This window comes from Paecilomyces variotii, assembly GCF_004022145.1.
Source record: "Paecilomyces variotii strain CBS 101075 chromosome Unknown C8Q69scaffold_19, whole genome shotgun sequence".
Lineage (NCBI taxonomy): Eukaryota > Fungi > Ascomycota > Eurotiomycetes > Eurotiales > Thermoascaceae > Paecilomyces > Paecilomyces variotii.
The window spans coordinates 175,882-200,334 of NW_021167158.1; the positions used below are offsets into that span (position 1 = coordinate 175,882).

At 48.3% G+C, this 24,453-nt stretch overlaps 10 protein-coding genes across 10 annotated transcripts; 5 read left to right on the plus strand and 5 right to left on the minus strand.

Annotated features, from left to right (window-relative positions):
• Nucleotides 1–423: 423 nt before the first annotated feature.
• C8Q69DRAFT_127426 (RNP domain protein) lies at nucleotides 424–1,983 on the plus strand. Its single transcript, XM_028625272.1, has one exon. It carries the CDS (start codon nucleotides 645–647, stop codon nucleotides 1,800–1,802), a length of 1,158 nt encoding a protein of 385 aa, XP_028481203.1. The 5' UTR covers nucleotides 424–644; the 3' UTR covers nucleotides 1,803–1,983.
• C8Q69DRAFT_127425 (peptide transporter MTD1) lies at nucleotides 1,984–5,211 on the minus strand. The gene is made up of 8 exons (XM_028625271.1): nucleotides 4,784–5,211; nucleotides 4,202–4,716; nucleotides 4,032–4,143; nucleotides 3,192–3,977; nucleotides 2,959–3,124; nucleotides 2,813–2,885; nucleotides 2,355–2,752; nucleotides 1,984–2,241 (listed from the first exon to the last, which is right to left on the minus strand). Exons 1-8 carry the CDS (start codon nucleotides 5,079–5,081, stop codon nucleotides 2,166–2,168), a joined length of 2,424 nt encoding a protein of 807 aa, XP_028481204.1. The 5' UTR covers nucleotides 5,082–5,211; the 3' UTR covers nucleotides 1,984–2,165.
• A 1,921-nt stretch (nucleotides 5,212–7,132) lies between these two features.
• On the minus strand, nucleotides 7,133–8,345 carry C8Q69DRAFT_127421 (hypothetical protein). Its single transcript, XM_028625270.1, has one exon. The coding sequence runs from the start codon at nucleotides 7,950–7,952 to the stop codon at nucleotides 7,209–7,211; it is 744 nt and encodes a 247-aa protein (XP_028481205.1). The 5' UTR covers nucleotides 7,953–8,345; the 3' UTR covers nucleotides 7,133–7,208.
• Nucleotides 8,346–10,331: 1,986 nt separating this feature from the next.
• Nucleotides 10,332–11,663, plus strand: C8Q69DRAFT_482330 (hypothetical protein). Its single transcript, XM_028631648.1, has one exon. The coding sequence runs from the start codon at nucleotides 10,427–10,429 to the stop codon at nucleotides 11,168–11,170; it is 744 nt and encodes a 247-aa protein (XP_028481206.1). The 5' UTR covers nucleotides 10,332–10,426; the 3' UTR covers nucleotides 11,171–11,663.
• Nucleotides 11,664–12,449: 786 nt separating this feature from the next.
• C8Q69DRAFT_409291 (isoflavone reductase family protein) lies at nucleotides 12,450–13,651 on the plus strand (the record flags this gene model as incomplete). Its single annotated transcript, XM_028628246.1, has 4 exons — nucleotides 12,450–12,539; nucleotides 12,592–12,876; nucleotides 12,986–13,312; nucleotides 13,385–13,651. The coding sequence occupies 4 exons, from the start codon at nucleotides 12,450–12,452 to the stop codon at nucleotides 13,649–13,651; spliced, it is 969 nt and encodes a 322-aa protein (XP_028481207.1).
• Nucleotides 13,652–13,963: 312 nt separating this feature from the next.
• Nucleotides 13,964–14,993, minus strand: C8Q69DRAFT_127504 (carbonic anhydrase). The gene is made up of 4 exons (XM_028625274.1): nucleotides 14,745–14,993; nucleotides 14,630–14,667; nucleotides 14,368–14,507; nucleotides 13,964–14,293 (listed from the first exon to the last, which is right to left on the minus strand). Exons 1-4 carry the CDS (start codon nucleotides 14,828–14,830, stop codon nucleotides 14,072–14,074), a joined length of 486 nt encoding a protein of 161 aa, XP_028481208.1. The 5' UTR covers nucleotides 14,831–14,993; the 3' UTR covers nucleotides 13,964–14,071.
• A 346-nt stretch (nucleotides 14,994–15,339) lies between these two features.
• C8Q69DRAFT_439147 (cytochrome P450) lies at nucleotides 15,340–17,388 on the minus strand. The gene is made up of 5 exons (XM_028628599.1): nucleotides 17,098–17,388; nucleotides 16,256–17,044; nucleotides 15,889–16,203; nucleotides 15,650–15,816; nucleotides 15,340–15,597 (listed from the first exon to the last, which is right to left on the minus strand). Exons 1-5 carry the CDS (start codon nucleotides 17,209–17,211, stop codon nucleotides 15,444–15,446), a joined length of 1,539 nt encoding a protein of 512 aa, XP_028481209.1. The 5' UTR covers nucleotides 17,212–17,388; the 3' UTR covers nucleotides 15,340–15,443.
• An 833-nt stretch (nucleotides 17,389–18,221) lies between these two features.
• Nucleotides 18,222–18,779, plus strand: C8Q69DRAFT_482337 (hypothetical protein). The gene has a single exon (XM_028631649.1). The coding sequence runs from the start codon at nucleotides 18,235–18,237 to the stop codon at nucleotides 18,763–18,765; it is 531 nt and encodes a 176-aa protein (XP_028481210.1). The 5' UTR covers nucleotides 18,222–18,234; the 3' UTR covers nucleotides 18,766–18,779.
• A 631-nt stretch (nucleotides 18,780–19,410) lies between these two features.
• Nucleotides 19,411–20,700, minus strand: C8Q69DRAFT_489035 (hypothetical protein; the record flags this gene model as incomplete). The annotated part of the gene is made up of 2 exons (XM_028632089.1): nucleotides 19,411–20,562; nucleotides 20,620–20,700. 2 exons carry the CDS (start codon nucleotides 20,698–20,700, stop codon nucleotides 19,411–19,413), a joined length of 1,233 nt encoding a protein of 410 aa, XP_028481211.1.
• A 558-nt stretch (nucleotides 20,701–21,258) lies between these two features.
• On the plus strand, nucleotides 21,259–23,978 carry C8Q69DRAFT_448442 (hypothetical protein; the record flags this gene model as incomplete). The annotated part of the gene is made up of 9 exons (XM_028629287.1): nucleotides 21,259–21,346; nucleotides 21,417–21,496; nucleotides 21,553–21,625; nucleotides 21,658–21,821; nucleotides 21,879–22,077; nucleotides 22,386–22,867; nucleotides 23,022–23,544; nucleotides 23,598–23,755; nucleotides 23,934–23,978. 9 exons carry the CDS (start codon nucleotides 21,259–21,261, stop codon nucleotides 23,976–23,978), a joined length of 1,812 nt encoding a protein of 603 aa, XP_028481212.1.
• Nucleotides 23,979–24,453: the final 475 nt, after the last annotated feature.

Below are 24,453 nucleotides of genomic sequence, written 5' to 3' on the forward strand. Positions count from 1 at the left end.
GGTAATTAATCTTGCAGTCCATCAGCAATAACTAGTTAGTTCAGTTCAGTTATTATTATTATTATTTAATTACCTATCCAGAAGATGCAGCTTAGCTTAGTTAACTTACTACACGGTGAATCAATAATATAATAATAATAATATCATATAATACTCTTGACATAGTTTCCAGCAATAACTTACTACTAACTAGTACTACCTAGTGATATCACTGCTTGTGGAGGGGAAGTCTGACACCCTGCTTAGTCAGGCCTGCTTGGCCCAGACTCTGCTGACTCATCCCGCTTGGCGTGCAACCTCAACCTCAAGTCACCTGGACGATTCCTCAATTTCGATCGCATTCATCAGCTTTCCTATCCTATCCCGCCTGCACGGGGCCCATCACCCCTGGAGTGAGACATCTGTCTTCACGTAAGCCTTTGCTTTTTTTTACACGCACGGAGTTATCCTGTCACCCCATCGACTCCCAACTTGTCACCGTTCGTGTGGCTGGCGTTCCCTCGTGGTCGAGAAGTTCTCTCAGGTGTGACGTCTGGCGTAGGCTCGCTGCGCCCAGTCAGGGCCTGAAGGTACGTGTTTTTGCTGCCAGTTGCATCCTCACACGGCGCATCAAATCCGTCTTCTGCTCGAACCGTCCATTCATCATGTCGTATCCGCCTCCTGCAGGTTTGCCGCCGCGGCCTCCACCACCCGCCGGCTCCCAGTCGTCCTCCTTCAAACCAGCCTATGCAGCTGCGCCCTCGTACGCTTCCTCGGCCTCCGGATATGCTGCCAGTGCCAAACCGTCCGGGGCAGGCCACAGTGCCTTCACCGCGTTCCAGCCACGCTCCGTAGCTTCCAACCAGCCCTACCGCACTAGTAGTCCTGTCGTTTCCGCTCCGCCCGCATCAGCACCAGCAGCAAGCTATCCGGCCGCTACGACGGGCTACAGCGCGGGCGCCTATCAATATCCACAACAATCCTACCAGGCCGGTCCTTCGTACTACGGCCAACCACAGTATGGAGACACCACCTACGGCGCCACGGTGCCCCGAATTCAGAACCCTTTCCCGCTCCCGGGGCAAGACAAGGGCGGAATGAATTACGGACGCCATGATTCCGGCGTGGACCCGGACACAGAAGCACAGATCGCACAGTGGCAGAGTGCGTACATGGGCAGGGAAGCTGATCCTACCCCTGGTAATAAGGGGCCAGGTCGTCGGGACGGTCCTGCCGCTGCGACAGGCGCAAATACGGGCACCCTAGGTGCGTCGCGCTTTGATTCATCTACCCCGTTGGCCGGTCCGACAGCTTCCAACACGCCCGTTCCCGGTCCGGGGCGTCAGGAGCCTGTTCAGAAGACTGTTATTCGTTCGGGCGGTGGTCAGACCTGGACGGACCCGACCCTGGTGGAATGGGATCCAGCGCACTTCCGACTCTTCGTTGGTAACCTTGCGGGCGAGGTGACAGACGACTCGTTGCTCAAAGCGTTCTCCAGGTATCCGTCCGTGCAGAAAGCGCGCGTCATTCGCGACAAGCGCACCGAGAAGAGCAAGGGATACGGGTTTGTCAGTTTCAGTGACGGTGACGATTACCTGAAAGCGGCGCGAGAGATGCAGGGCAAGTATATCGGTTCCCATCCGGTGTTGCTGCGTCGCGCGACAACGGAGGTGCGGCCTGTGGCGAACGCCAAGCTCGGAAAGAAGGGCGGAGCACGTGGCCACGGCGGAAACCAGAGCGGGTCCGCCGGCAGTACCAAGGTCAAGCACGACGGAGTGAAGAAGCAGAGCAAGACCAAGGGTGGTCTTAAGATCTTGGGATGAATTATGCCATGCTAGTCTTTCTGTATCATGCCAATCATTTTTTATTTTCTTCTTCCCTCTCTTGGGTTGGCCTGTGCGTTGCTGTATTCGGTATGAGCGGATTCTGAGACATGGCGTTTTTGTCGTATTATAGAATACACTATTATGTCTAAATGCCATCTAATATTCTGATGTCTCTATATTCGAACATTCCAACAACAATAATAATAAAAAAACACCTTTGTTTAGCAACGGTAAGATCTGCCAACCCAGGTAGCATTATATATGTATATATCATTCTCATACAACTACATCATAGGCTTATCGTTATCCATAAACTCCTTTTCCTCGACACAATCCAAATCCAACTAACCCTCGGATTCTCTAGCTGGTAGTCGCAGTATTCAGCTTACAATAGTCGAGATTATGAACTGAAGTATCGGGATTTCCAGCCCATGTCCTAGTACGCAAAAATAGAAAAATATCAGTATAGGAAATCCTATTTAGAAAACAAAAGGATAAAAGATAAGAGAAAAATAAAAAAAAAATGACGGGAGGGGGTAATTCACTCACGGAAAAGGATAACTCTTCCCACTTCCTCCAAAGACCGCAAAGGTCAAAATAAACACACACACCTGCGTGCCTCCGTCGAGAGCCGCAGAGACGATGTAATTATACTTTGTGAAATAGCGCGGGTGGTATTTTCTCAACCACCATTGAGCGAAGAAGCCGATTGTGAAATACGCTAGGATGGATGCGTTGATGCCCACGAATAACCAGCCCATGTACCAGAGGATGATGGAGAGGTTGAGGTAGCTGAAGATTCGGTGGGGGCGCCAGCGGTTGAGGAGCCAGAAGGGAAGCGGGACGGCGAAGCCGAGCAGGTAGGATATCGTGACCCATTGGTAGCGGCCGCCGATGGAGAACATGTCCTTGGCTATACTCCAGGCGATGGCGAGGGTGTTGAACTGGTAAGGGGGGGTTAGTCTGGGGTGAGAGAGATGATGATAGGAGGGGCAAGTGGGACTTATCTGAATGTTCTGACCGCTCCAGATGTTGGTGCCTTCGATGGATTTGAGGACCGAGCCTTGGTTTTGGACGATGCTGGGGATTGTGTGTGTTAGTTGAGGGAGACTTGAGGTCTGAGATGGGTTTGATGGCGATATTGATGACTTACGTCAACATCATGATGTAGTTGAAGAGCGCGCCGACGATACATCCTGTCACTTGGATTGTGAATGTGCATATAGGTGAGATGTGCAGGTTCTGCGCCAGTCGGAGGTCTTTTGCAAGCACCTGTCCCATTTGGAGGGAGTTGTAGGTGAAGCAGGTGAAGTAGAGATCTTGGACGTGTTAGACCGATTGACCGCTACTGTAAAAGAAACTATGAAAAGCAAGAGAGTCACTCACTCGCTAGGGGTTTACCGGGGAACATGTATCCCGCAAGCATCTGGCAAATGGGCTGGACATTGAACTGGAATCCGGTAATACCATATTGTGCACCAAAGAAGAGCATAAACAGCAGCGTCAGCAGGTTGGCGATGATGAAACCCCACCACGGAAGGGTTGATTTCATGGCATAGAGACAGCCTAGTCCGACTGCGAAGCTTGCAACGAGAATGGCCCCCCACCACCAGTGCGGTGTCTCTTGATACAAGTTCCGCAGCATGAGTTTGTAATGGGGATCCAGCTTGGGGTCGTTGAGTCGTCGCTGCAGGCGTTCTTCTGGTGTCTCCTGGTTCGCCCAGAACTTCCAGGAAGACGGTTGGAGCCATTTCTTCAGTTTCTTAGGTGACGCCCACTCCCACCCGGCTTTGATATCGTCCAAATTCCACAGCAGCATGTGCGTGAATGTAGCTGTAAGGCCCATGTTGGACGTAATCAGGTAGCAGACGTATGTTCCGGTGAGCCAAGGGAGTCCCTGCTGGCGAAGGAGATCTTGGTTGATTGTGAAGTCCTCGTTCATGATAAGAGTTTGATTGTAGGTGTGATAGTTTGTCGAATTTGAGTCTCCGTAGAAGAGCAGCTGGGAAAGGAATGGGAAATTCTGAGAGTTCCAGACGTTTTTGTAGTAGACGGCCATGAACAGGACAATGCATCCGATGTACCCGATGAGACTATTCGTCAAGGCGTACAAAGGTAACCACAGAGGCGACCCAAGCGATGCAATATATTGCCAATCAAATGACCAAGCCACTAGTATCTGGCATCAGTACTTGTCCGAAGGTGAAAATAGAGGGGGCCTCTTACGAAACCCGAGTCCCTCGTTTCCTGATGCTCCGCCAAAAAGATTTGTGAATACCATGCTATTTTGGTTCGCAAGACAGAAGATCGAAACTCCCTCAAGGACTGGAAATATGTACTGGAGATATGAACTTAGTTTTGCACTTCCGGGGGGTCATAGGGGTGATCAAGCCTACCTCGGGCACAATTTCCCAGAAAAACAAGATGAAGAAAACAACATAAAATATCTTCATCTTGGATTTCGACTCGCTCTTGTGGCGGTGGAGAGATTCGAGCAAACTACTAATAGGCAGAGTCATCGGCCAGAGCATCTTGGTCGGGCGCACAATGACATCCCTGAGCAAACCAGCGATGCCGTAACCGATGAGCTGAGAGGACAATGTAATGAAGATACCTGCAGCGTGACTCGGATAGCCACCGTAGAAAAGCTGCTGGGCAGCCAATGCCTCGGTAGCGAGTGCAGACTGGGAAGCCGCTGAAGCCATGAGCGAAATCGCAGCGTGTTCTTTGGCATTGAACGGCCCCGGATTCAGGAGATGCCCAATACGCCCGCGACGGGGTATCAGGTAGGCCATACCTTCTCCCAAAACATATGCAATGACCGTCAAGAAAACCTGAGAGACATAGATTGTTTGTGGTTTGAAGTAGAAGATTTCCTGAAGCACGGAGCCAAAAACAGACAGACCAATGCCTAGTCGATATGTCAGTTTCAGTGTACAGCTTAAACCCCGAAGTAGTATTTATGGTTTGACCCATACCAAGAAAGAACATGCGGAAAGTCCAGGGATTAATTGAAGGATCATCTTCGACAGCAAGAACCTGAGTGACGATGTCGTCCGCCGTCTCCAGTACCTTGGCACTGCTCTCAACGGTTTCTCCGACAGCTTCTCCATATGAGGTGACACTATCGGCGTTGATGTCCACTTCATTTTTCACATCCTTCTCGTTGGGCAATGTCTTCTCTTCCACCGGCTTGGGACAGGTACGCAGATCTTCGAGGGAAGCTGGCGCCCCCCCGGTCATGCTGCGATCATAGCCTGGTGTGCTGGCAACCATTCTTGTCAGGATATAGAAACACGAGAGACCTGGAAAGCCAAAGCACTGTACGGGGCAGAAGCCGTGGGAAGGAATGGCGAAAGCTCATATTAAAGTATTGTTCTTCTACCTACTGTCTATCCGTACATCTCTAGTGGCACGGTCCCTTGAACTCGCCACAAAGCCATGGGCGCATGATAAGAAGACCCGAGGATGTTTCGGATAGAAGCGCTCGTCTCGATCTGGAAGGTCCATACATGACCTCGAGTACCAATGCTTGAGCTAACAGTATCCCTGCGCCATTTCAAGCCTTTTAGTTTGCGCCGGCCACCCCGGTGCTAGCATCTCCGCATTGGCATTGTAACATGGGCGTAGATAAGAAATCTTAGCTCGGCCTCCGTCGAAAGCTTGGTATTTAGCGAACCGCCAAAGTTCTCCTCCACTCGATGGGGTCTTCCAGAACATGTCGGGTCTTGTAACGGAGCTCCGACTGGGATAATGAATTGATAGTCATATGCTTCTCTAATTGTCGTGCTAGAGTTGGCCCGTTGAGCAATTCAAGGCTTGCCACCGTCCTGGTATCTTTGGCCGCCAGCACAAGCTGGCATCAGAGATGCTGGACAGTTTTCGGCGCGCCAGTGATCCTCCTGACTTGACCGCTGGCGTAGTACTTAGGCGACGCTCTCAAAAAGAAGATTCCAGGCTCTTGCTCGTCGACTTCGTGCGAAGTCTACTCCGCACTCTCCGGCAAAGCATATCTTGTCCGTCCCCGTTGCGATTGGGGTACGTGTCTCCGAGTCACGACCCAGCACCGTTTAGACTTAGAGTGGCTCTGCGTACTTAGGGAGTGTAGCATTCTGAAGTTCGTTTTGAAGACCCAAGTATCCACTGTGGGGAGTCTAGACGAAGACGAACCGAACCTTTAGCGAGATAAGGTCACCCCGAATGCGCAACTGAGATCGGCCGGTACGTAATATAATTTTGCCAGAAGTTGGAGTTCTTCAGACGAGGCAGGAGGTAATCATAATAACGCATTTGAGTGGAAATAGATGGGGTCTCGAGCAAACGACCGTGCGGCATTCTCAGCCGGGAGAAACCACGGGGACAGAACTTGCTTCAAACTGCAGCGTAAGCACCTAAAGCCAACATCGACGGAACCATTCAACAAGACTTGTGCAAGGAAACATTCGTCATTCTGGTGCGATTGTAGTGTGACAAGAAAGACGCTGTCATTGCTGGGATTGATGACTTTAAATAATGCTGACATTGCCAAGTTTGTTTGCCGCAGGCGGGGTCCCAATCTGGAAAGGTCTCTCTCTCTATACTGGAGAAAGTCAGATAGCTCGCACTTTATGGGGCCATCGATTGTTTCTGTTATCCATGTAGCTGTCAGATAGGCTATTTGATAGATATTGATAGAATAATGTCAGACGACCCGCATAGAATACCACATGGTCATATCAGCCCGGAAACACTGCGGTGCACATATGCCGTGCAACTATTAACTCTTTGGGGGGCAAGTTGTAAACGTGATCAACGTGTACTGTCTACCGTGATTATCATCAGACAGTTACAAGTAAGCAATTATGACCCTTGACAAGGCTGATCTAGTGCTGATTATCGTTTACCATGTTTTGTTCATTTCTTAGTTAATTCATGCCGTGTTGATAACCCAGAACTCCTTATCCCTCAAATCGACCATCAAAATCAACCCACAATGTCGGCGGCCGTGGTGCTCATCGTCGATTGCTCGTCAATTGCCCTCGACACATGTATTGCATTCAAGCTGGTGGCAAAGGCATTGTCTACTTCGTCGACTGCTGTAAGTGTTGACAATATCTCCATTGCGATCCACCCAAACGAAGTGTTATTATTCGTCCCATCAGATGCGTTGTTGCAGGCCAATTTCACATTGGCCTACACCACAACCGACCGCTCAGTTCAGCGCATCCCCGCGAAGTACGTATATCGCACGGAAGTCAGACCGGGGACTTGAGAGATTGGGGGGTTGATGAACGCGTGAGGCAGACTCGTTTTCTACCTCGAACGGAATTGTTTTTTTCGCCCCGGTCGAAGCGGTGGAAGGCAAATAGTGCTACGTCGGAGGCTCGCCTGAAAGATTCATGCTGGCGTAGATTGAAATCGAAGTCAGGTATGGTGGATAACATCCGTAAGTTTCGTTCTCTTAGCGTCATGCAAGTCGTCGCAAGCATCTTCATCACTAGAGCTATCTTCGTAGATACGGCCCTCGCTGATTCCCCATGTCCTGATAATTCGACACGCGCTGGGAAAGCTACACTGATCCCAACAATTTCGATCTGTAGCAGGCGTCGACGAGTATTCTGTTAGGGTCTTGTGGTCTGCATTCCGGATCTTTCTGCGCCATTTGGTCATGTCGGCCCATCGGGAGTAATCGAATTCTGAAGTGCAGGTGTTCTCGTTGAACATGATGGGCCCTCTTTTTCTTTTTCCAAGCGTGGCTGCTCGCTGGCCTGCACAATAGTAGTGGCCATCGTATAAGCAGCGACGCGTGGCACCCAACGGCCACTTGTTTCGACAGAAGTGACAGATCCAAACCCACGGTCTCGGGGAAGGTGGCCGTGGCGGCATCTTCAACTGTGATGATGGAAGATGCGATCGAAGAAGTCCATCTTCGGGTCGAAATGTTGATCTCGACGAGGAGGATCGTGCTAGGGGAGGTCGACAGGGCAATCCTTCGATTGCCGGAAGGTTTATCACAGGAGCTGTTCGGTCCGCGTGGGCCATGCTGCGTAAGGCCTCATGCCCGGGATTCACATGTGGACGTCTGCAATCGAGAACTGGGACATGAGGTGCAAGCATTTGGCAGTCCATTCCTCCTCCACCCTCGAGCACAGATGTAAACGTCGTCATTTGCACTATGAAGGACGCAACAGAGTCATCGTGGATGGGGAGCTTGTTGTCAATGTAGGTGTCGAAGGAGGAGGGGCGAGATGGTTTAGAGGGTCCATGAACAGGCTAAATGATAGCTGCCATCTTGGCTCGTACAGTGAAAAGAAGCCAAATCGTGAGAGCGAGGATTTTTCGAAACGGGTATATACGATGTCTTCGAGATGGAACGGAGCAGACTGTGAGGTTCGGTGGTGTATTATCGGGACACAAAGCAAAGATTGATGGTTCTTTCAGGGTTCGTCAAAAGAGCAGCGATCCTATTATCTCAGACAAGCACACACAGACCCTTTTGTGGCGATAGAAAACAGTCAAGTTGATTGACCGCAAGTTCCCATGACTAGAATGTCTCCGCAGTTAGTGGAGACGCTGCGAACAAGGTTGAAACGGCGACAGTTCATAGTTAGGAGTTAAACTGCCCAAGAGAGGCAAAGAAGAGACCCAAGCTTCTACTCATGCTGGTGAACGGCAATAAAGGCAACATTGAGCTGCAGGTGTATTCTAGTCCTTGTACTTGGGTATGAGGATATTCTCTAACGGCGGTTTATGCTAAAATCCCAACTGTTTTATAAGGACATCGGCATACCGACCGTTCTATGCACGCAGGGTGGAGACAGTCGGAATCGAGAAAAGAGATCATGCTTGACAAGAGCCTCAAGTACTACTATTATTCCGATCCTGTCTTCTACGGGGGATCTTACAGTGGAGAAATCCCAGGGTGTTGGATATACTAGAGTATATGAATTGCACTGAGGACACCACAAACGGTAAGTCAAGGAACGCACGTGGAAGCAGGATAATAATAATAACAGTAACATCCTCTCTTAAAGCGATAGATAGTCTATGGTGCGGTTCTTCGCACTCTCCAGGCGTCATAAAGGAGGAGGCTGGGGGGCATCCGGGTACCTGCTGTTAGCGCTGTCAGCTTGGACTCTTGGAGTCTCGGATAGCTACCCACTTATACTTACTTCCCGACACTGGTGTCCCTCTTGGTGTCTCTTGGTGTTTCTTAGCCTCTGTTAGCTTCCCTGCCACGTCGATTCTTCCCTGCAGCGGCCTGCAATATCCTGTGAGTGGGCGCTATGGCCATCGCATTATCGTCTGGACTGTCGTTATCACATCCCCAGCCACAGCAGCAGAAAAATTCCATGGCTGGGCAGCATGGCCAGTATGGCCCTCTTTTTTATACAAATATGCGCGCTCCCAGCATTCCATCTGCTGGCTATTCTGCTCTTTTGGATGGTCTTGCTGCTCCGTCGACCTCTTCCGACCCATTGCCCCGTCCGATAACGACAAGATAAGCCAGCGTTCTTTGTGCTGCGGGGTATTGCCTGACGCTTGGTGAGTTGTCGGCAGCACAGAGCTTCCGCCATTGGACCAAAAGGGATAGATGTGCTAACCTAACACTCTTAGGATATTATTGAGTTGCCTGTTCTGGCTCCATTTTCGTCTTTCTGCGTCCTCATACGGAGATTACGCCCATCGTTGTCCAGCGCATTAGAAGCCCCAGCATCAGCGGCCGTCATCGGCCCTCTGCACCGACGATCTGAGCCGGACTGCCTCCATTGACACAGAAGAAGCTCATCATGGTTCAGCGGAATGATGCTATCGCGATTATCATCATCGTGCTCTTTGTCGTTCTGGCTGTTGTCGGCTTCGCCATCTATTCCCGCCAGAACCAAGTCGCCTTCTTCTCCAAACGAAGAGCGATAGACGAGGAAAGCGTAGAGGAATAACGACTGCGACTGGAGAGCTGTGGCGTACCGTTCATTGGGGTCCAAAGCACTGGATCATCCAACCGTGCGAAATATTTGAACATTCCTGGGCCACCACGGAACGGCCCGTCAGCGACCCCGTTTTCGATACTCAGTCGACGAGCGTGCCTTGTCGCCTTAAAATTGTCGATTCTCAAATGTCTTATATGAAACGTATAATGTGGCGGATGTAGGAGTTTCGGTTGTTTTTTGGCCTTGATATTTTGCTTTCATGTGTGTCTTTTCAACGCTACACTACGACGCAGCGATCACTGGGACGGGAAACCATGGAGGAGCAATCTGTCCATCACGGATTACAGGATTCTGGCACTTCTGGGTGGTTAATTTGGGATGTTACGACCGCATATGATGGATATGGAATGATGGACCGACATTTATGTTTACGAATGATGTTTACGAGGACCTCGAAGCACGAGATCAATGCTTCAGAGGCAATGCATAATAGAAGATATCTGTCTCCTAATGAAACAATGCTTTTTGAGTGGCTCTCTACGATCATGATATTATGACGTTTGCGGCTCATCATAAGTACTGTACAACGTACCACCCGTTGCTCCCTGCGGGGAAGCCTCAACCGTCCCTTTCTTATCTTCTTGAATTTCCCATCCTACCTTCATTATAATCCAAACTCCATACCGAGAAAAATATCTGCTATAGCCTAGAATGTTCAACTTCGCGAAAAGAACTCTATCATCCATCACGAGCCAGGATGGTGATGGTGACTTTCCAGATGCCGATTCCGCAGAACAAGAACAAGAACAAGAAGACTCTCCCGAGACCCTGGAAGAAAAGCGGCGTCAGGAACTTCACCGGCGGATATTCGATCTTTGGAAAAAAGTCTGGCTGGGCCTCTACCAGGTGCACGATAATAACGGACCATGGCACTGCGATCGTCTTCTTACTCTCTACGCTGGAGCTGGAATGTCCACCTCCATGGCAACAGAAAGTTCAAAGAACTACAGAAGGAGAGATCATGCCGCGTTAGGACTTCTAGGTGCCGCGCTGGGGCAACAACTTTGCGTTAACAATGACTTCGGGGGCGGGATTAGGAAGCTGAGGCTCTATGACGGACTATCGCTGAGCACTCTGGAATCCGTCATTGAAATTCTCGAAGGGTATGAGCGCGAGATCGAACCGCTAGGCGAGGTGTATGCCGTCCTGCGCAGGCTCCAAATTGGTCTCCGGGAGCCATCAAAAGCCGATGAAGATGCTGTCTTGAGAGATTATCCGCCTGTCGCAGACCCTATTGCTAGGCGGCTCTTTCAGTATGATGTCAGACTTGGTGTGCTTGGTATGCAAATGTACGATGAGGTGACAGTCCTCCATGATGACCCGAAGTTACAGAGGGGTTGGCTCGTATGGGGTGAGGTGTTTCCGTGGAAGACGAAGATGGGTCCAACAGTGTAGACGTCCTAGAGGGCGGTAGGTAGGATTATGTATGTACTAGTCAATTACAAGTACAAGCGGTGCCATCTATACGCGTCAATGGCTTCAATGATCTTTTCTTATTCTAGCCACCGTACTCTAGATGTATCAACACTTGCCAGACCCGGGGAGACTAAGCCGGAGAGTTCCCCTTTTTGGCCGGGTGTCTAATGGGTTATGGTAATAATACTTGATAGGAACTCTGATCATTGTCTCACAACGTTCAGCCCAAGAACCTTCTCGTTTCCAAGAAGAAGCTGTCATTGAACATACGGCTGGGGCATAGTCAAGGGGGCATATCCGTTCTACAGATATGGAGAGTATCTGAGGACAAGGTTTTCGGTGAACTTCTAAATGTTTACTGGAACGTGTGGGAATATAAGACAACGGAAGCAAAGTTATTGGAGTGGTATTTTATCCGGGTGGAGTTACATTGCTCGAAGAACTAGAGGGTACCAAAGTCTATCGACTACCTAGGTACCTATTTATGCCTACTCTATCCTGAATTACTGCTGCCTAGAGCACTGCCTCCACCACTCCTCTCGAGCCTTTCCCAATTATTCCGGCGCGTCTGCTTTGATCCTATATTGGTGGAAATGGGTGGCTTCAAGTTGTTTGTTCTATGCCCTTTATACAGGGTAGTAGTGGCGTTTGGCAGCTCGCCTCCTTTGAAGCCGTGAGAGCTGACAGAAGGTCTCGGTACTTATAGTTGTATATGTTTGCGGATACACGGCATAACATTCATTTGCACTTGTGCACTTACTAGTTAATCTGTAGATAACATTGTCAACAATAAATGCAGCATAAGTCCAGGTTGTTTTACATTTTTCTAGGTTACTAAGCTAAGCTAGGCCTAAACAAAAAGGAGATGCACTGCCCCAAACGCTGGTTGTCAACAATAAGTTGAAAGCGGTATATAGTGAATTAGAATGTTGCAACATTTATAGCAGTTAATCATATATAGCATTGTTAACCAATGTCCAGACCTCTAGGAATCCCTTCAGCATATCTTATTTCGGCCCCCAATAGTAGATGGTAGAAGACAGAGTGTTCATTAGTATCAAGGCATCCCACTTTGCTCGGCTCGGCAACAACGGACACCCGATGCATAAGTAAGTATAAAGAGTCTCATAATGTCTTCTTGCGGGGGTGTATTATAAATCGAATCCTTTCAGCATCAGTTCACGATCATTTCTCTCCTCTTGCGTAGTGTTGACAAGAAATACTCTGGTGATAATTCTTGGGGACTGTGATCGCTGAAATGGCTTCGAAAGAAACTGTTTTGCTTCTCGGAGCAACGGGCGCAACGGGTGGTTCTATCCTAGAAGGTCTTCTGGAAGCAAACACATTCGTACGTCCCCACCGATGTACAAAAATTGGCCACACCTGCTAATGGATAATAGAATGTCGAGATCTTGGTCAGGCCAAGCTCCGTAGAAAAGCCTGCAGTGAAGGATATCACCGCTCGGGGCGTCAAGCTACGCGTAGCGGAATTGAGTGCCCCAGAGGATGAACTGGTCAAAAGTCTCTCCGGAGTCGACATCCTGATCAGTGCGATAGGACCGCACGATCTCCTGCAGCAGAAAACGTTGGTCAAGGCAGCAAAGGAAGCGAATATCAAGCGCTTTGTGCCGTGCGCGTGGATTACTATTTGCCCTCCAAAAGGGGTGATGGTGTTGCGTGATGAGGTATGGGTTCCTTCCCGTCCTCTATATTCACGCAAGTTCTTCATTCAAGAGACGACGTGACTGCGATCTGGAGCTTTTATAAGCTGACTAGGTCGCGTTTGCAAAATAGAAAGAAGAAATTTACAATGAGATCAAGAGACTGGCCGTTGGCCACACCATAATTGATGTCGGATTCTGGCATCAGATCTCGTTTCCTCGCGTACCATCAGGACGTGTTGACTACGCGACAGTGATACCAGACAATAATATTCATGCGGGTGGAAACGCTCCGAATATCCTTACCGATCTTCGCGATATTGGACGTTTTGTCGCGCGTATCATCGCTGATGAGAGGACCTTGAACAAGTACGTTTATACCTGGGGTGACGTCCTGACTGAGAACGAGATCTTCTCTATCGTCGAGGAGCTCTCCGGCGAGAAGATCGACAGAAACTATGTATGTTGTTTCTTCTTTTCCCCGACACGATCTACGAAAGGGTCGAATAGAAGCTTATGCTATATTGCGCAGGTGTCCGCCGAGACAATTGAGAAACAAGTGCAAGAAACGGTCGCAGCGCTTTCTGAAAATCCCGAGGATCCCGCAAAGCGCATCCCAGTTTACATTTCACAATACAAATACAGCAAGTATGTCCGGCAAGATAACAGTCCCTGGTACGCTAAATTCCTTGGTTACCTGGACGCAAGGGAGCTGTATCCCGATCTCAAGCCAATATCGTTCCGGGAGTGCTTTCAAGAGGCTCTCGATGGGAAGGGAAAGAATCCTTATGCAGCGTAAAGGAGCAAAGTTTGTCAAGATGGATTTCACAGAATGCGATCCTTGGATCTCACTCTCTAGCCATACTCAACTCTTAACGAGAGAGAAGTTAGGCTCTGAAACATCCAGACACGTTAAAAGCCCGCCTGGATTCTTGTCTCAAGCAACTAGCTCGTTACTCAGCTGGAACAGTTTAATATGGCTGTTTGCTTCCCAACTGTCATGATCTAACAATTAATGTTCGTCATCAGAAAATCATACTAGATGCCACCATGCACTGGTATCCCCTCTACCTCAAATCAACTCCTCATCCCCTATACATGCACCGCCAGCCAGTTCCCCTCTACAACACCAACCCCATGCCCCCGTTCAATACAGACAACTTAATCACTCGCAACCTCCCCACAAACCATAGAATGCCAACCCTTCTCAGAAGGGCCATCAGACTTTCACAATCTTGCCGCTCTCCACTTCATAGATGTATCCAGTAATGGGCACATCCAGAATGAGCGGATTCTGCTTAATCAACTCAATATCATCCAGCACACTCTGTTTGATATCAGAGAATGGGAGAAACGCGATATGATCGGCATTCTGGTGCAGTTCACTGCGGATCTTGTTCCGAATATCAGTGTCCGAAAAAGTGAGCATTCCGCAGTCGGTCTATATGTAAGTAGTTAGAACTAGGTCGTCACGTATTATATGGTAAGGGAAAGGATCGAGGTAAAGGGACATACGTGATGGACGATAACGATTTCTCGGGTTCCAAGGAGCTGTTGAGAGATGACGAGGCTCCGGACTGCGTCTGCAACGCGCCCGCCAGCGTTCCGAATAACATGCGCGTCACCTTCTTCGAGGCCGAGGGCGCGAGCAGGGTCTGGATAGAAATAATTTAGTTATTGTTTTCCCGTTGTGATGTAGAATATAGTTTCCAATGATGCGATTGTTTCGAAGGACGGTTTTTTTCGCATAGTAAGTTGAGGACTACGGTCTACTTACCCAGTCTAGCATCCATACAAGCCAGAACGGCTACCTTACTATTGATTAAGAATCAGCATTTTGAAATAGGAATTGAAGAAAAAGAAAGGGCGGGATAACTATGGGAGGTCCATACCGAGCCGGGGGAAGCGGCAAACTACCCTTCGTGAAAGAAGATGCATACTTCTCATTTGCAGCCTCGAATTCCTTCGCGACGGACATACTGGGCGGTGATAGATACAACCGTAGGGAGGAGGAGTTTCAGTATACCAAAATGCGGTGCAGCTTATTATAGGATTTCGATATACACTGGTTTCTGGACTCGGATAAACTGGGATGGTATATTTGAATCCAAGAATTGCATGGATAAGAAAGATAAAGCAGGATACCCTTTTGAGAAAGGAAGAAATAATATATGTTCCGTCAAAAGTAGCCTTTCTATCACCTGCGGGGCTGGTTGGGCGCGGGGATCGGTTTGCGTGATCTTTGCTCGGGATTGTTCTATTGTCTTATGTGGAAACATTGGATGGACGGCGTATGCGGCCGGGGATTGCCTTGGGAATACGGCAAGTTTTACGTGACGCCCGATATCCATATCTGCTAATTAGTTTTTACTGGTTTCCTTTGGACCGGAGGAAGAAGGAGACAATTCGGCAGAAACACCTCGAAGATGAAGTACACAAGGACGTAGGGTAAGATAAGAGATGCGGGTTGACGGCTATTTGAGCTGCCCTGAAATAGAAATACATTATAAGCTATGAATTTCCTTGTTTATCTCTAGGTTAAATATCAAACATCCGCATGTAAAACGCCCGTAGAATGAATGCCCCGTGTATCAAAGCACCGGAGTCAAATGGACCTTCAGTGGCGGCTTTTGCCACATGAGGAAATTCTTCTGCTGGATCCAGTTGCAAGAATGATCGGAAAGTCTGATGTCAAAATTAAAAACGATAAGTGCCAGAATAAGGCGCATTTCGCTGTAGGCAAGACTATGACAGAGTTAGGAAGCTCCTGTTCCAATTGGTATAGACTGTTGCTTACTTGCGCCCTAGACAGTTCCTTGGCCCCACGTGAAATGGTTGTAATGCGTCGAGTCGGTCATTTACGAAGCGAGAATCACCGAGAAATCGTTCAGGGTGGTAATTGTTTGGGTCCGTAAAATAATCTGCACGGCGATAGAGGGCCCATTGGTGGATTGAAACGTAAGTCTATATATAGGTGTCCTTGTTAGCACAATTTCAATGCATATTACGCTGTAAGTGACCTGGCTGGAGATATACATTCTCGGGAATATATTGCCCCAATACCTTGGCTCCCCCTTTCGGACACATTCGAGGCAGACCGTTGGCTACGGGGGGATACATGCGTAGCGCCTCCTCAAGACATGCTAGCATGTATGGTAGTCGATTCACTGAGATGAGATCAATCTCCTCTGCACTGTGAAATACTGTGCGAACTTCGTGTGCCAGCTTTTTGTAAATATCAGGGTTCTTTAAGAGCAGGTATGTCACTCCGCTCAGCAAGGTAGCAGTTGTCTCAGAACCTCCAATAATGAGAATTTCAGCATTCGCAATCAACTTCCCAACACTTAAGTTCTATCAAAAATTGATTAGAGTGCAGAAGAAAGTGATCCTTGTCACGACTTACTAGTTCATCCTTCCTTCTTATGAGCCCTTCGATCAGATCTGCTCGTCCTTCGCTGTTAGAAATGCGCCGGAGTATTTTTGCCTTGCTGAACTCCTTGTGCTTTTGATGCTCTTCTTGCATTGATTTCGGGACCAAGGATAATAGAGCTCTTTTCAACCATGGATAGAAGGACAAAGCTTGCAATATTGTCCCTAAACGTCCGGATTGGAAAATGCCTTGTATCCATCCATCATAATCCGAGCTTTTCAAACACCCAAAGGGCTCACCGAACGCCAAGTCGCCGATAATGTCAAATGTTGTATAGTTATACCAATCAGAAATAACAACTGGTTCCTTATCTCTGGAAAGCTCATGGAGCTTCTGCAGTAGGAAATCGACGTATCCGCGAATCAGAGGCTCTTGATCTCTCATCGACCTTTCTGAGAACCCATGTGCGAGTTGTCGCCGCAGTTGACGATGCTCATGCTGTGGTGCATTGACAACGTGCAGAGGTTCACCTTCTAATGGTTGATAAAACCATCTTGCCTTTTGCATTTCAAGCTCTTCCTTCTTGTGCCCCATGATATCTTTCCATGCGTCGGGATGAGAAAAGGCAAGTTCATCTGGAGCGATACGGACGATGTTTCCATAATGCGCGTGCATGTCTAGCATGTCGAATGGAAGGGTGCCTTTTGTTGCTTTGTATAAGTATGGCATCCGAGATATGGCATGGGACAGAGGGCCAGGGAAGCGGCTCAATGGATGGAGGAACACATTGTAAATTGCTTTGCTAACAAGGTACAGGAGAACCTATCGCTGTCAGGAAATGGAGAAGAGTCAGAAATAGACTGTTGGTGACTGACTGTCAAAATGCCGGCAGTAAGTGCACTTCCTGCATCCAAAAAGATAGGTGCTGTACGTAGCATTGTTCGGCCTTTATTATATGAAGAAAATAAATCACCATGGAAAGTGGACATCGTCGCGTACTGAGAGCGTTTCCTAACGGACTTGACTAGCACTCGGTTGATGGGTAAAGTAGGTCCAATGTCCACAGGAAATAATTTATCTCTGAGCGTACCGACAAGAAGAAATAAATGCACTCCATTCTTTTATCTTTAATAGTGTCAGATTCCACTTAGACTACCGGGCATCGTCATCACACTATTAGACCAATATCGATTGGCTGGCAGAGATAAGTACTGACAGTCCGAAGACGAACACGAAGCCGAACACGAATACGAACTAAGAGCATGCATAGCTGGAAATAATAGCTCGACCACGGCGATCTTAACAAGAAGAAGGCTGAAACTCGCTTGGCAACGAGTCTTACCTCCTCCAATGGGCCAAGTAGTCTCTGAAATAGGTATAAAATGCAGTTAAGGTTATTATTAGAGTCCATTGGAAGCAAATGGCGAGCGTGATCAATCAGCCACTTTTCCCACTAATGCGAAAATTAACAGCTCTAAACTCGAGGATGTTATTGTTTCATATGGCCTCTGCAATACGCTGCTGCCTTCTGTGAAACCGGTCCTTATCGAGCTGTCGTTCTTTATATTCTCAATCATACCTAAATGGCCTACCGAATTAGTAAAAAAAATTGTTTCTCTCTCTAGTTCCTTTCCGCCTTTAAAACCATCTTACTTTATATCATCATGGTCTCTCAGCAATGCAGCCTCTATTACTACACTCCTAGTATTCCTCTAGCCGTGGTAGCAATCATTCTGTTTTCTGCATTGACGGCCCTTCATATACTTCGCATGGCGCAGGCCCGGGTATGGACCGGAGTTTTCTTTGTCATCGGCGGTTTAGGTGAGTGGCATCGATAACCGTCAGATTAGGTATATGGATCTTTCTCACATATTAAAGTCCAATTATCTGGTTATACAGCCCGCCTGTTTTCCTCCCAGGATGTGTGCAATCGAGCAACCTACACTGTGCAATCAGTCCTTTTACTTCTGGGGCCGACCCTGCTCATGTTTTCTGTGAACCTCACGCAAACTATGTTTGCACAGGCAGTTGACGGGGCATCTTTCTGCTGGTTGCCAATCAAGTACCAAAGGATTACCTATCTCATCGTCAACACGATCTTAATGATCATCCAGATCATAGGAGGAGTCATGAGCGTCGCGCAAGGGCCTGTTAGCGTTGTCGCAACGGGAGCAAAAATTTCAATTGCTATGTTTATTACCCAGCTTCTCTTCTGGGGCTTTACGTTTGCGGAGAATATCTACATGACATCTCGACTAGGTCGCCATCCCTCAGAAGCCAGTCGAGAGCGAATTCCGAAGTGGAAATACTGGAATCAACTTTTTGGTCTATCGATATCCATTATTGCCTTTGGACGTAATGTGATGCGATTGACAATGGATGGGGGTGTGGAATTTCTCAGTGTGAACGAGTGGCCTTCTTACGCATTTGACGGGTATCAAATGGTTGTCGTCATGGGAGCTTGGGCGATATGGTACCTGCCGGGAAAAAGTAAAGAAGTTATTCGCAAGGGAACTTATATTGAGCTAAATGGGAGGGTTTGAGGTTACGATGTACGATGAATAGACAACATGTAGGTTAAATGACCCGTACCAATGCCGGAATGCAGGAGATAAGAAGCGGATTATTTCAGAGGTAGCAATAATTATTACGATGATCCTTACCTGCTATTACTTGTGAGAGTGGCACAATTGCGGACCTAACGTCAGCACAAAAACGCGGCCGAGTGATGGCAGTCTGGTCATTAGACCAGTTGCAGGTGGGTTTCTGGTCGAATCGTGTTCGTGGCGATGGAGCGATAAGGATCATTCGAAGCCGTATTTTGCTACGAGATAACCATATTCCGTCTTCATTATGGTAGAGCTGCAGTGGTCATATTTTTCTTCGTCGTCCCTGAGATGTACCGCCCAATACTTGGTCCTTGAACGCAAGGCAGTTCGCATGCGAAAACCCATGGGAGATATGGCATATTGATCGCGCCTGGATTCTGTCATCTCACCGAAGCAACTCTTTCTGAGAAGTCTATTCTTGTCTTATTCGAGATTTCTTGGCTCAAAGTTTCGAACCTGTTACGCGATTCGTTTGTAGTTATTGGTCGCTGTATATCTCATTTTTATCCTTATTACCGAAAAGAAAAGGCAGACAGGTAAGTGCGCAAAGAAAGGAAGTCACAGCCTTTCTGTATGAAACTACATGCGAAAATCACCATCAGGAGACCAGGCAATCTGTTCTTGTGGCCACTGAAGCCAGCTCCGATACTCCTCGTCCAGAGCCGAATGCAACTCCTTCAGGAGTCGCCCACTGAGGCCTTCCATCCACCACATCCACTCAATCTGTCGGACAGATACGCAGAAATAAGCAAAAATAACAAGGGCAATGGGTTCCTCCTGTCGCAGCAGTTCCAGGTATTCAGATGAAACTTCAAGGAGCCAGGCGAAAACGTCAGCTGTCTCCAGCCGCCGTTCATCCCCTGGCTTCATGGCCACCGCTAGTGTCCGGCAGAGCCCATCTAAAGCTTCCTGGTAGATTTGGAGTAATGATTTGTCCGGAGAACATTTCGTGCAGACCATCTTCCTCAACTCCCATATGTACATCTGGCCCTGCTCTAGGGCGTGCGCCTGTCGACGACGAGCAGCTAAATTAGACCCATTTGCGAAGATTGGAGCCAAAACCCCTGTATGAAATTCGCTATCACCATAATCAATGATTGCTTTGGTCCCCCTAAATAACCGAACCCACTGGGAGAGTTGGCCGTGTTCAAACAAAACGAGGAAATCGGTTCCCTCTGGTGGTCTGGCACAAGCGAAAATACATGTCAAAGAGGCAAACAAGAACATCCCAGGACTATTCTCCGGTGCCAGAGAGGTTACAATTGGCACCATCGCATGGATGGCGGCGTTGTGATGCATCTGCGCGTGCGCGATACAGCTTGCTCGTTTAGACTGATCTGAGCGTGCCAGATGCAGTGCTGAAATGGCTAACAGCGTATGCAGCACAGCTGGCATGGTAAATGCGATGCGAGGAACCTGGTCTCTCCAGACGGCCTGTGCAGCTGGAGCTCGAGACAAAGTGTAGCAAGTTGCAGTCATATAGTGGTGTAAGAGCTCCAGGTCGAACACAGCAAGATCCGCCTGAAACGTTGCCAGAGAGCTCTGGCTGGACGTGGGTTGTAATGAGGTAGCCTCTGAGGCAGGGCTGGCGCATTCGGGTCCAGGCGCTGAAGCCGATGATCTCTGAGAATTGACTCCGTGCCCATGTTGAGTGTACGTTGATGCGCTCGCAAGAGAGCATGTCACACCGTGGACTTTGCAATTGCGGCAAATTGGCTTGTCTTCATCGCACTAGAACAAAGCTGTCAATAATGGTACTATAGATTGGTCGCTCGTGCAACTAATTACCTTGATCTTCCTCTTTTTGCATTGCAAACAGCCCGCCTTCGATTTCCGGTGCGACCGACGGCCGGTAACGAGTGAAGCCATATATGTACGGCAGGTTCCTGTTGTTATGATGTGGGACGTTCGAGACGATCAAATCTTTGGAGCTGCGCTGATAGTGTACTTAGTTAGCGTTTTAAGTAGAGGGGTGTTCGTGTCGCTAGCACCTTGCTCGGCACTGATGAATCTTGTTCCCGCCTGATGCCTCCGGGTATCTGGATTAAGTATCGCAAACCCTTCTACTAATACTTCTATCAAGTATCACTTCTTTTCCTGTCTCTGGTGGTTAGCACAATCGTTTAATATCGCAATAAACCTAACACGGAAGTAATTAAAGAGGTAATATTCACTAGAGGACCGCCAACAGTTTTAGCAATGCTTCCATGCCCCGAAACAGCAAAAAACAGCAATTAGACGCACAATTACGCTGTCTAGGTACTATCAGCTGCAGAGACTGCGCAGCTGCTGCAGGCAGACTAGCTTTCCCGCTCCACATTTTGCTACTCACGGTTTGCGCGTATTGCTGTGGTTCATCTGCAACGCGACAATTCCTTTTGCGGTTCACTTACATGGCAACACTTTTGCATGGTTAAGCTCATAACCATGTTTCATGATTTGAGAGATGCAGGTCGACCAAGTCCCAGGCCACTTCCGCCACCAAGTCGACGGAGAGACAAACCTCAGCTGTCCTGTATGTCTTGTCGAAGCCGAAAGTACGTCTGTATCTATTCGCCTTGGACATATCAACTAAAACTTTTCAGACTCAAATGTGATCGAAGTCAGCCGTGCAGTAATTGTTCCAAGAGGCAGCAATCCTGCGTCTACGTGGCCCCCGGGCACGGTAATCGAGTGCTAAGGGGTACCCAGGTGCGGCCAGACAGCTCTACGGGCTTACAGGAAAGGATCCATCGCTTGGAGCAAATCGTTGAGGATTTAGCAAATGCAAATTATTATCAGTCCGAAAGTTGTCGTGAGGACGAACAGTATTCTGCGTACCCACAGAGGATGCAAGCCCTCCGACACACCCGGCAACTGGGGATGTCAATCCTGCTTCATTCCGAGAAACTGGCACTGCTGATATCACGGATTCCATTGGTCGAATTAATATCAACGAAAGAGGAACCAGCTATGTTGGACCTGCACATTGGCAAGAGGTCGTCAACGAGGTACGAACAGCCACAATAGCCATTGAGAGTTGCTAACTTTACGGGTCCACACTCCAGATATCTGATATCAAAGATCAGTTGGAAGGCTTCAGCGATACATCTGGAGATGGCCTTGGCTCGAATTCAGCGAAACCAGAGTTGCTTCTCGGTTTGAGGAGACACGTTAGCAAACAAGATATATTGAGGTCTATTCCGCCCAAGCAGACTGCTGACAGTCTTATATCATACTTCTTCGAAGCAATGGAACTGGCGACGTGTACGTTCCTTCCCAGTGGACAATTTCGGAAGCTGACAATGATAGTGACCATACATCGTCCAACTTTCGAAAAAGAGGTGAGGCAGTCAATAAGTGGGGCAAGAGTTCACCACTGAATCGACATTAGTATGCTAGATTCTGGATGAATCCGTCTGCTATGCGACCAGCATGGCTAGGTATCCTGTTTGCTATGTTTAGTCTTACCACCCATTTTCGGATAGTTTGCGGAAACGAACCTGAACCTGTTTCGATGTTGGAAGAATATCGAAGCCTCTATACCGAAAGAGCTGCTCACTGTCTTATATTAGCTGATTATACTCAACCAGGCCAGTATACTCTGGAAGCTCTTATACTGTATTTTGTTATTGAACATGCCGTTGCTAAGGCGGGTCCATTCAGAGTCGCTCTTTTGTTTGACATCATTGTCCGTTCAGCCATGCGCATGGGATACCATCGTGACCCATCTCACTATCCAGAAATATCTATCTTTCATGGAGAGCTGCGCCGACGAGCTTGGATACTCATTCGACATATGGACATTGTCGTATCCTCATGGGTAGGTTCTCCACTGTCCAGGTCTGCGTTTGCGTACTCATTTTTCAAAAAGGTCGGGCTTCCTAGACTAGTCGATAGCCGACACGCCGATACTAGGCCACCTCGGAACCTCCTAGACCAGGACCTTGATGAGAATATGACAGAGCTTCCTCCTTCAAGACCAGAAGAAGGGGCAGTTTCGTACGCTACCATGAAGACTGATATCCTGATCCTGTTTGCCAATGTTGTCGATGAAGTCAGCTGCATAAACCAGCCTTCATACTCGCGGATAATGGAACTTGACCGATTTCTACGCTTCTCTGCGATCGCACTTTCAACTTTCGGAAGAGATTATGAAAACTAACCCAGCTCAATTCCTCCGGCGATTAATGCTCAATGTGATATACCAGAAAGCGCGCTGCGTGCTACACCGGAACTATATTAGCAGCATGCGTGAGGAGCATCGTTATTCCCGGTATTCCTGCGTGGATGCTGCAATGCGCATTCTGACCGACATATCTATGTCCTACGACGGAGATATGCCCAACAGCTCGCTGTATCCCCTTGCGTGGAGTTTACCTGCCGCTTTCACGAATGATCTCCTATTGGCGTCCATGATTGTTTGCGTTGATCTCGAACGGGCCGTGCGAGGAATTCGAGAAACCGAACGTCCTCCAGGGGATCTCTTGGAATGGACTAAGCAACAAAAGATACAAGCTCTTCGTAAAGCATACAAAACTTTACAAAGCCCATCCTTGGGTCCCAGTGAAGTGTCTGAGGGGATTAAAATCATCAGGATAGTTCTTGAAAATGCGACAAAAACTGTTGTGCAGTCCCAACACCGCCAGGAATCGCATTATTCGAACCAGCAGCTTTCACAGAACAGAACCGATCGTGATGGCCAGGGTCTAATAGAACCAGCTTTGGCGACAGGTGAAATACATGCAACTGCCCTTTTCTTATATCTACTGACTCTGTGAAAGCAGTTGAGGACGAGTCATTGATTCCTGCTTCATCAGCACAGCCATCTTGGGCTATCTCACCTCCTGTTGAATATGCAGTTGACAACGCCGGAGAATTCTTCGCCGCTTCAATGATGGACCCGGTACAATTTATGATGGAAGTGCCACTAGATTTCGGCAGTGTAAGTTCCGTATTTCCTTCGGTAGCAAGGTGTGCCATAAGTGATGTCAGCTAAATGTGAGTGCTAAGGGATTTTGGACGGCTACCGCCTCAAGTAACGTTGAAGTTCCTCCAGATATGCCATGGGACTTTGATGGCAACTCCCAGTTCAATGGCAACCTATGAAACTTTTTATCCAGGTCGCAATGACTGTTCAGATCGGTAGGCCTTTCAGTGTGGGATAAGGCAGCCGTAACTTTTCTAGATATTTGGAAATGGTGAAGTATGGTCAACTGCCCGGGGGTTATGTCCCAAATACTAGAAGATCAGAAAGAAATTCACCGTTCGCATTCTAACTGGAACTCCATAGGCAAGACATCGGTGGGTGGATAGGACCTGGCCTTAGAAGTGCCTGCCAAGGAGGGACAGAGAAGGCCGACTCTCTATCGGATTTCATGAACTGCCTACGGAGTAGTTAGCATCCGAGACCCGACCTGAAGGGCGCGCCTTTCGTTTTCTTTATGGTCCTTGTGATCTTGGGTCTGGTCGTGAAACGTGGATGAAATGCAGGTATAACTTTTGGCGCCTTTTTGAACCTCATATCAATGCTTCTCTGCCAGAGGTCGACTCTGGACTATCTGTCACCTTAATCTATAATGGGTTGGTAACTTGTATTTTGTCTCTGAGGTTGTTTCCATGGGATGCATTGAGCTGCATGTT

Bases quoted from the DNA above. Each gene is read 5' to 3' on its own strand.
- C8Q69DRAFT_127426 (XM_028625272.1), top strand. From the start codon at position 645: ATGTCGTATCCGCCTCCTGCAGGTTTGCCGCCGCGGCCTCCACCACCC.
- C8Q69DRAFT_127425 (XM_028625271.1), bottom strand. From the start codon at position 5,081: ATGGTTGCCAGCACACCAGGCTATGATCGCAGCATGACCGGGGGGGCG. The intron at 2,753-2,812 runs ATAAGTCCCACT...ACCCCCCCTTAC, and splicing joins GGAGCGGTCAGAACATTCAG to CAGTTCAACACCCTCGCCAT. The intron at 2,242-2,354 runs GTGAGTGAATTA...TTTGCGTACTAG, and splicing joins GGGAAGAGTTATCCTTTTCC to GACATGGGCTGGAAATCCCG.
- C8Q69DRAFT_127421 (XM_028625270.1), bottom strand. From the start codon at position 7,952: ATGACGACGTTTACATCTGTGCTCGAGGGTGGAGGAGGAATGGACTGC.
- C8Q69DRAFT_482330 (XM_028631648.1), top strand. From the start codon at position 10,427: ATGTTCAACTTCGCGAAAAGAACTCTATCATCCATCACGAGCCAGGAT.
- C8Q69DRAFT_127504 (XM_028625274.1), bottom strand. From the start codon at position 14,830: ATGTCCGTCGCGAAGGAATTCGAGGCTGCAAATGAGAAGTATGCATCT. The intron at 14,668-14,744 runs GTATGGACCTCC...CTTAATCAATAG, and splicing joins TTGCCGCTTCCCCCGGCTCG to TAAGGTAGCCGTTCTGGCTT. The intron at 14,508-14,629 runs GTAAGTAGACCG...ATTTCTATCCAG, and splicing joins TTGTATGGATGCTAGACTGG to ACCCTGCTCGCGCCCTCGGC.
- C8Q69DRAFT_439147 (XM_028628599.1), bottom strand. From the start codon at position 17,211: ATGTCCACTTTCCATGGTGATTTATTTTCTTCATATAATAAAGGCCGA. The intron at 17,045-17,097 runs GTCAGTCACCAA...TGACAGCGATAG, and splicing joins TTACTGCCGGCATTTTGACA to GTTCTCCTGTACCTTGTTAG. The intron at 16,204-16,255 runs GTAAGTCGTGAC...AATTTTTGATAG, and splicing joins TAAGAAGGAAGGATGAACTA to AACTTAAGTGTTGGGAAGTT.
- C8Q69DRAFT_482337 (XM_028631649.1), top strand. From the start codon at position 18,235: ATGTTTGCACAGGCAGTTGACGGGGCATCTTTCTGCTGGTTGCCAATC.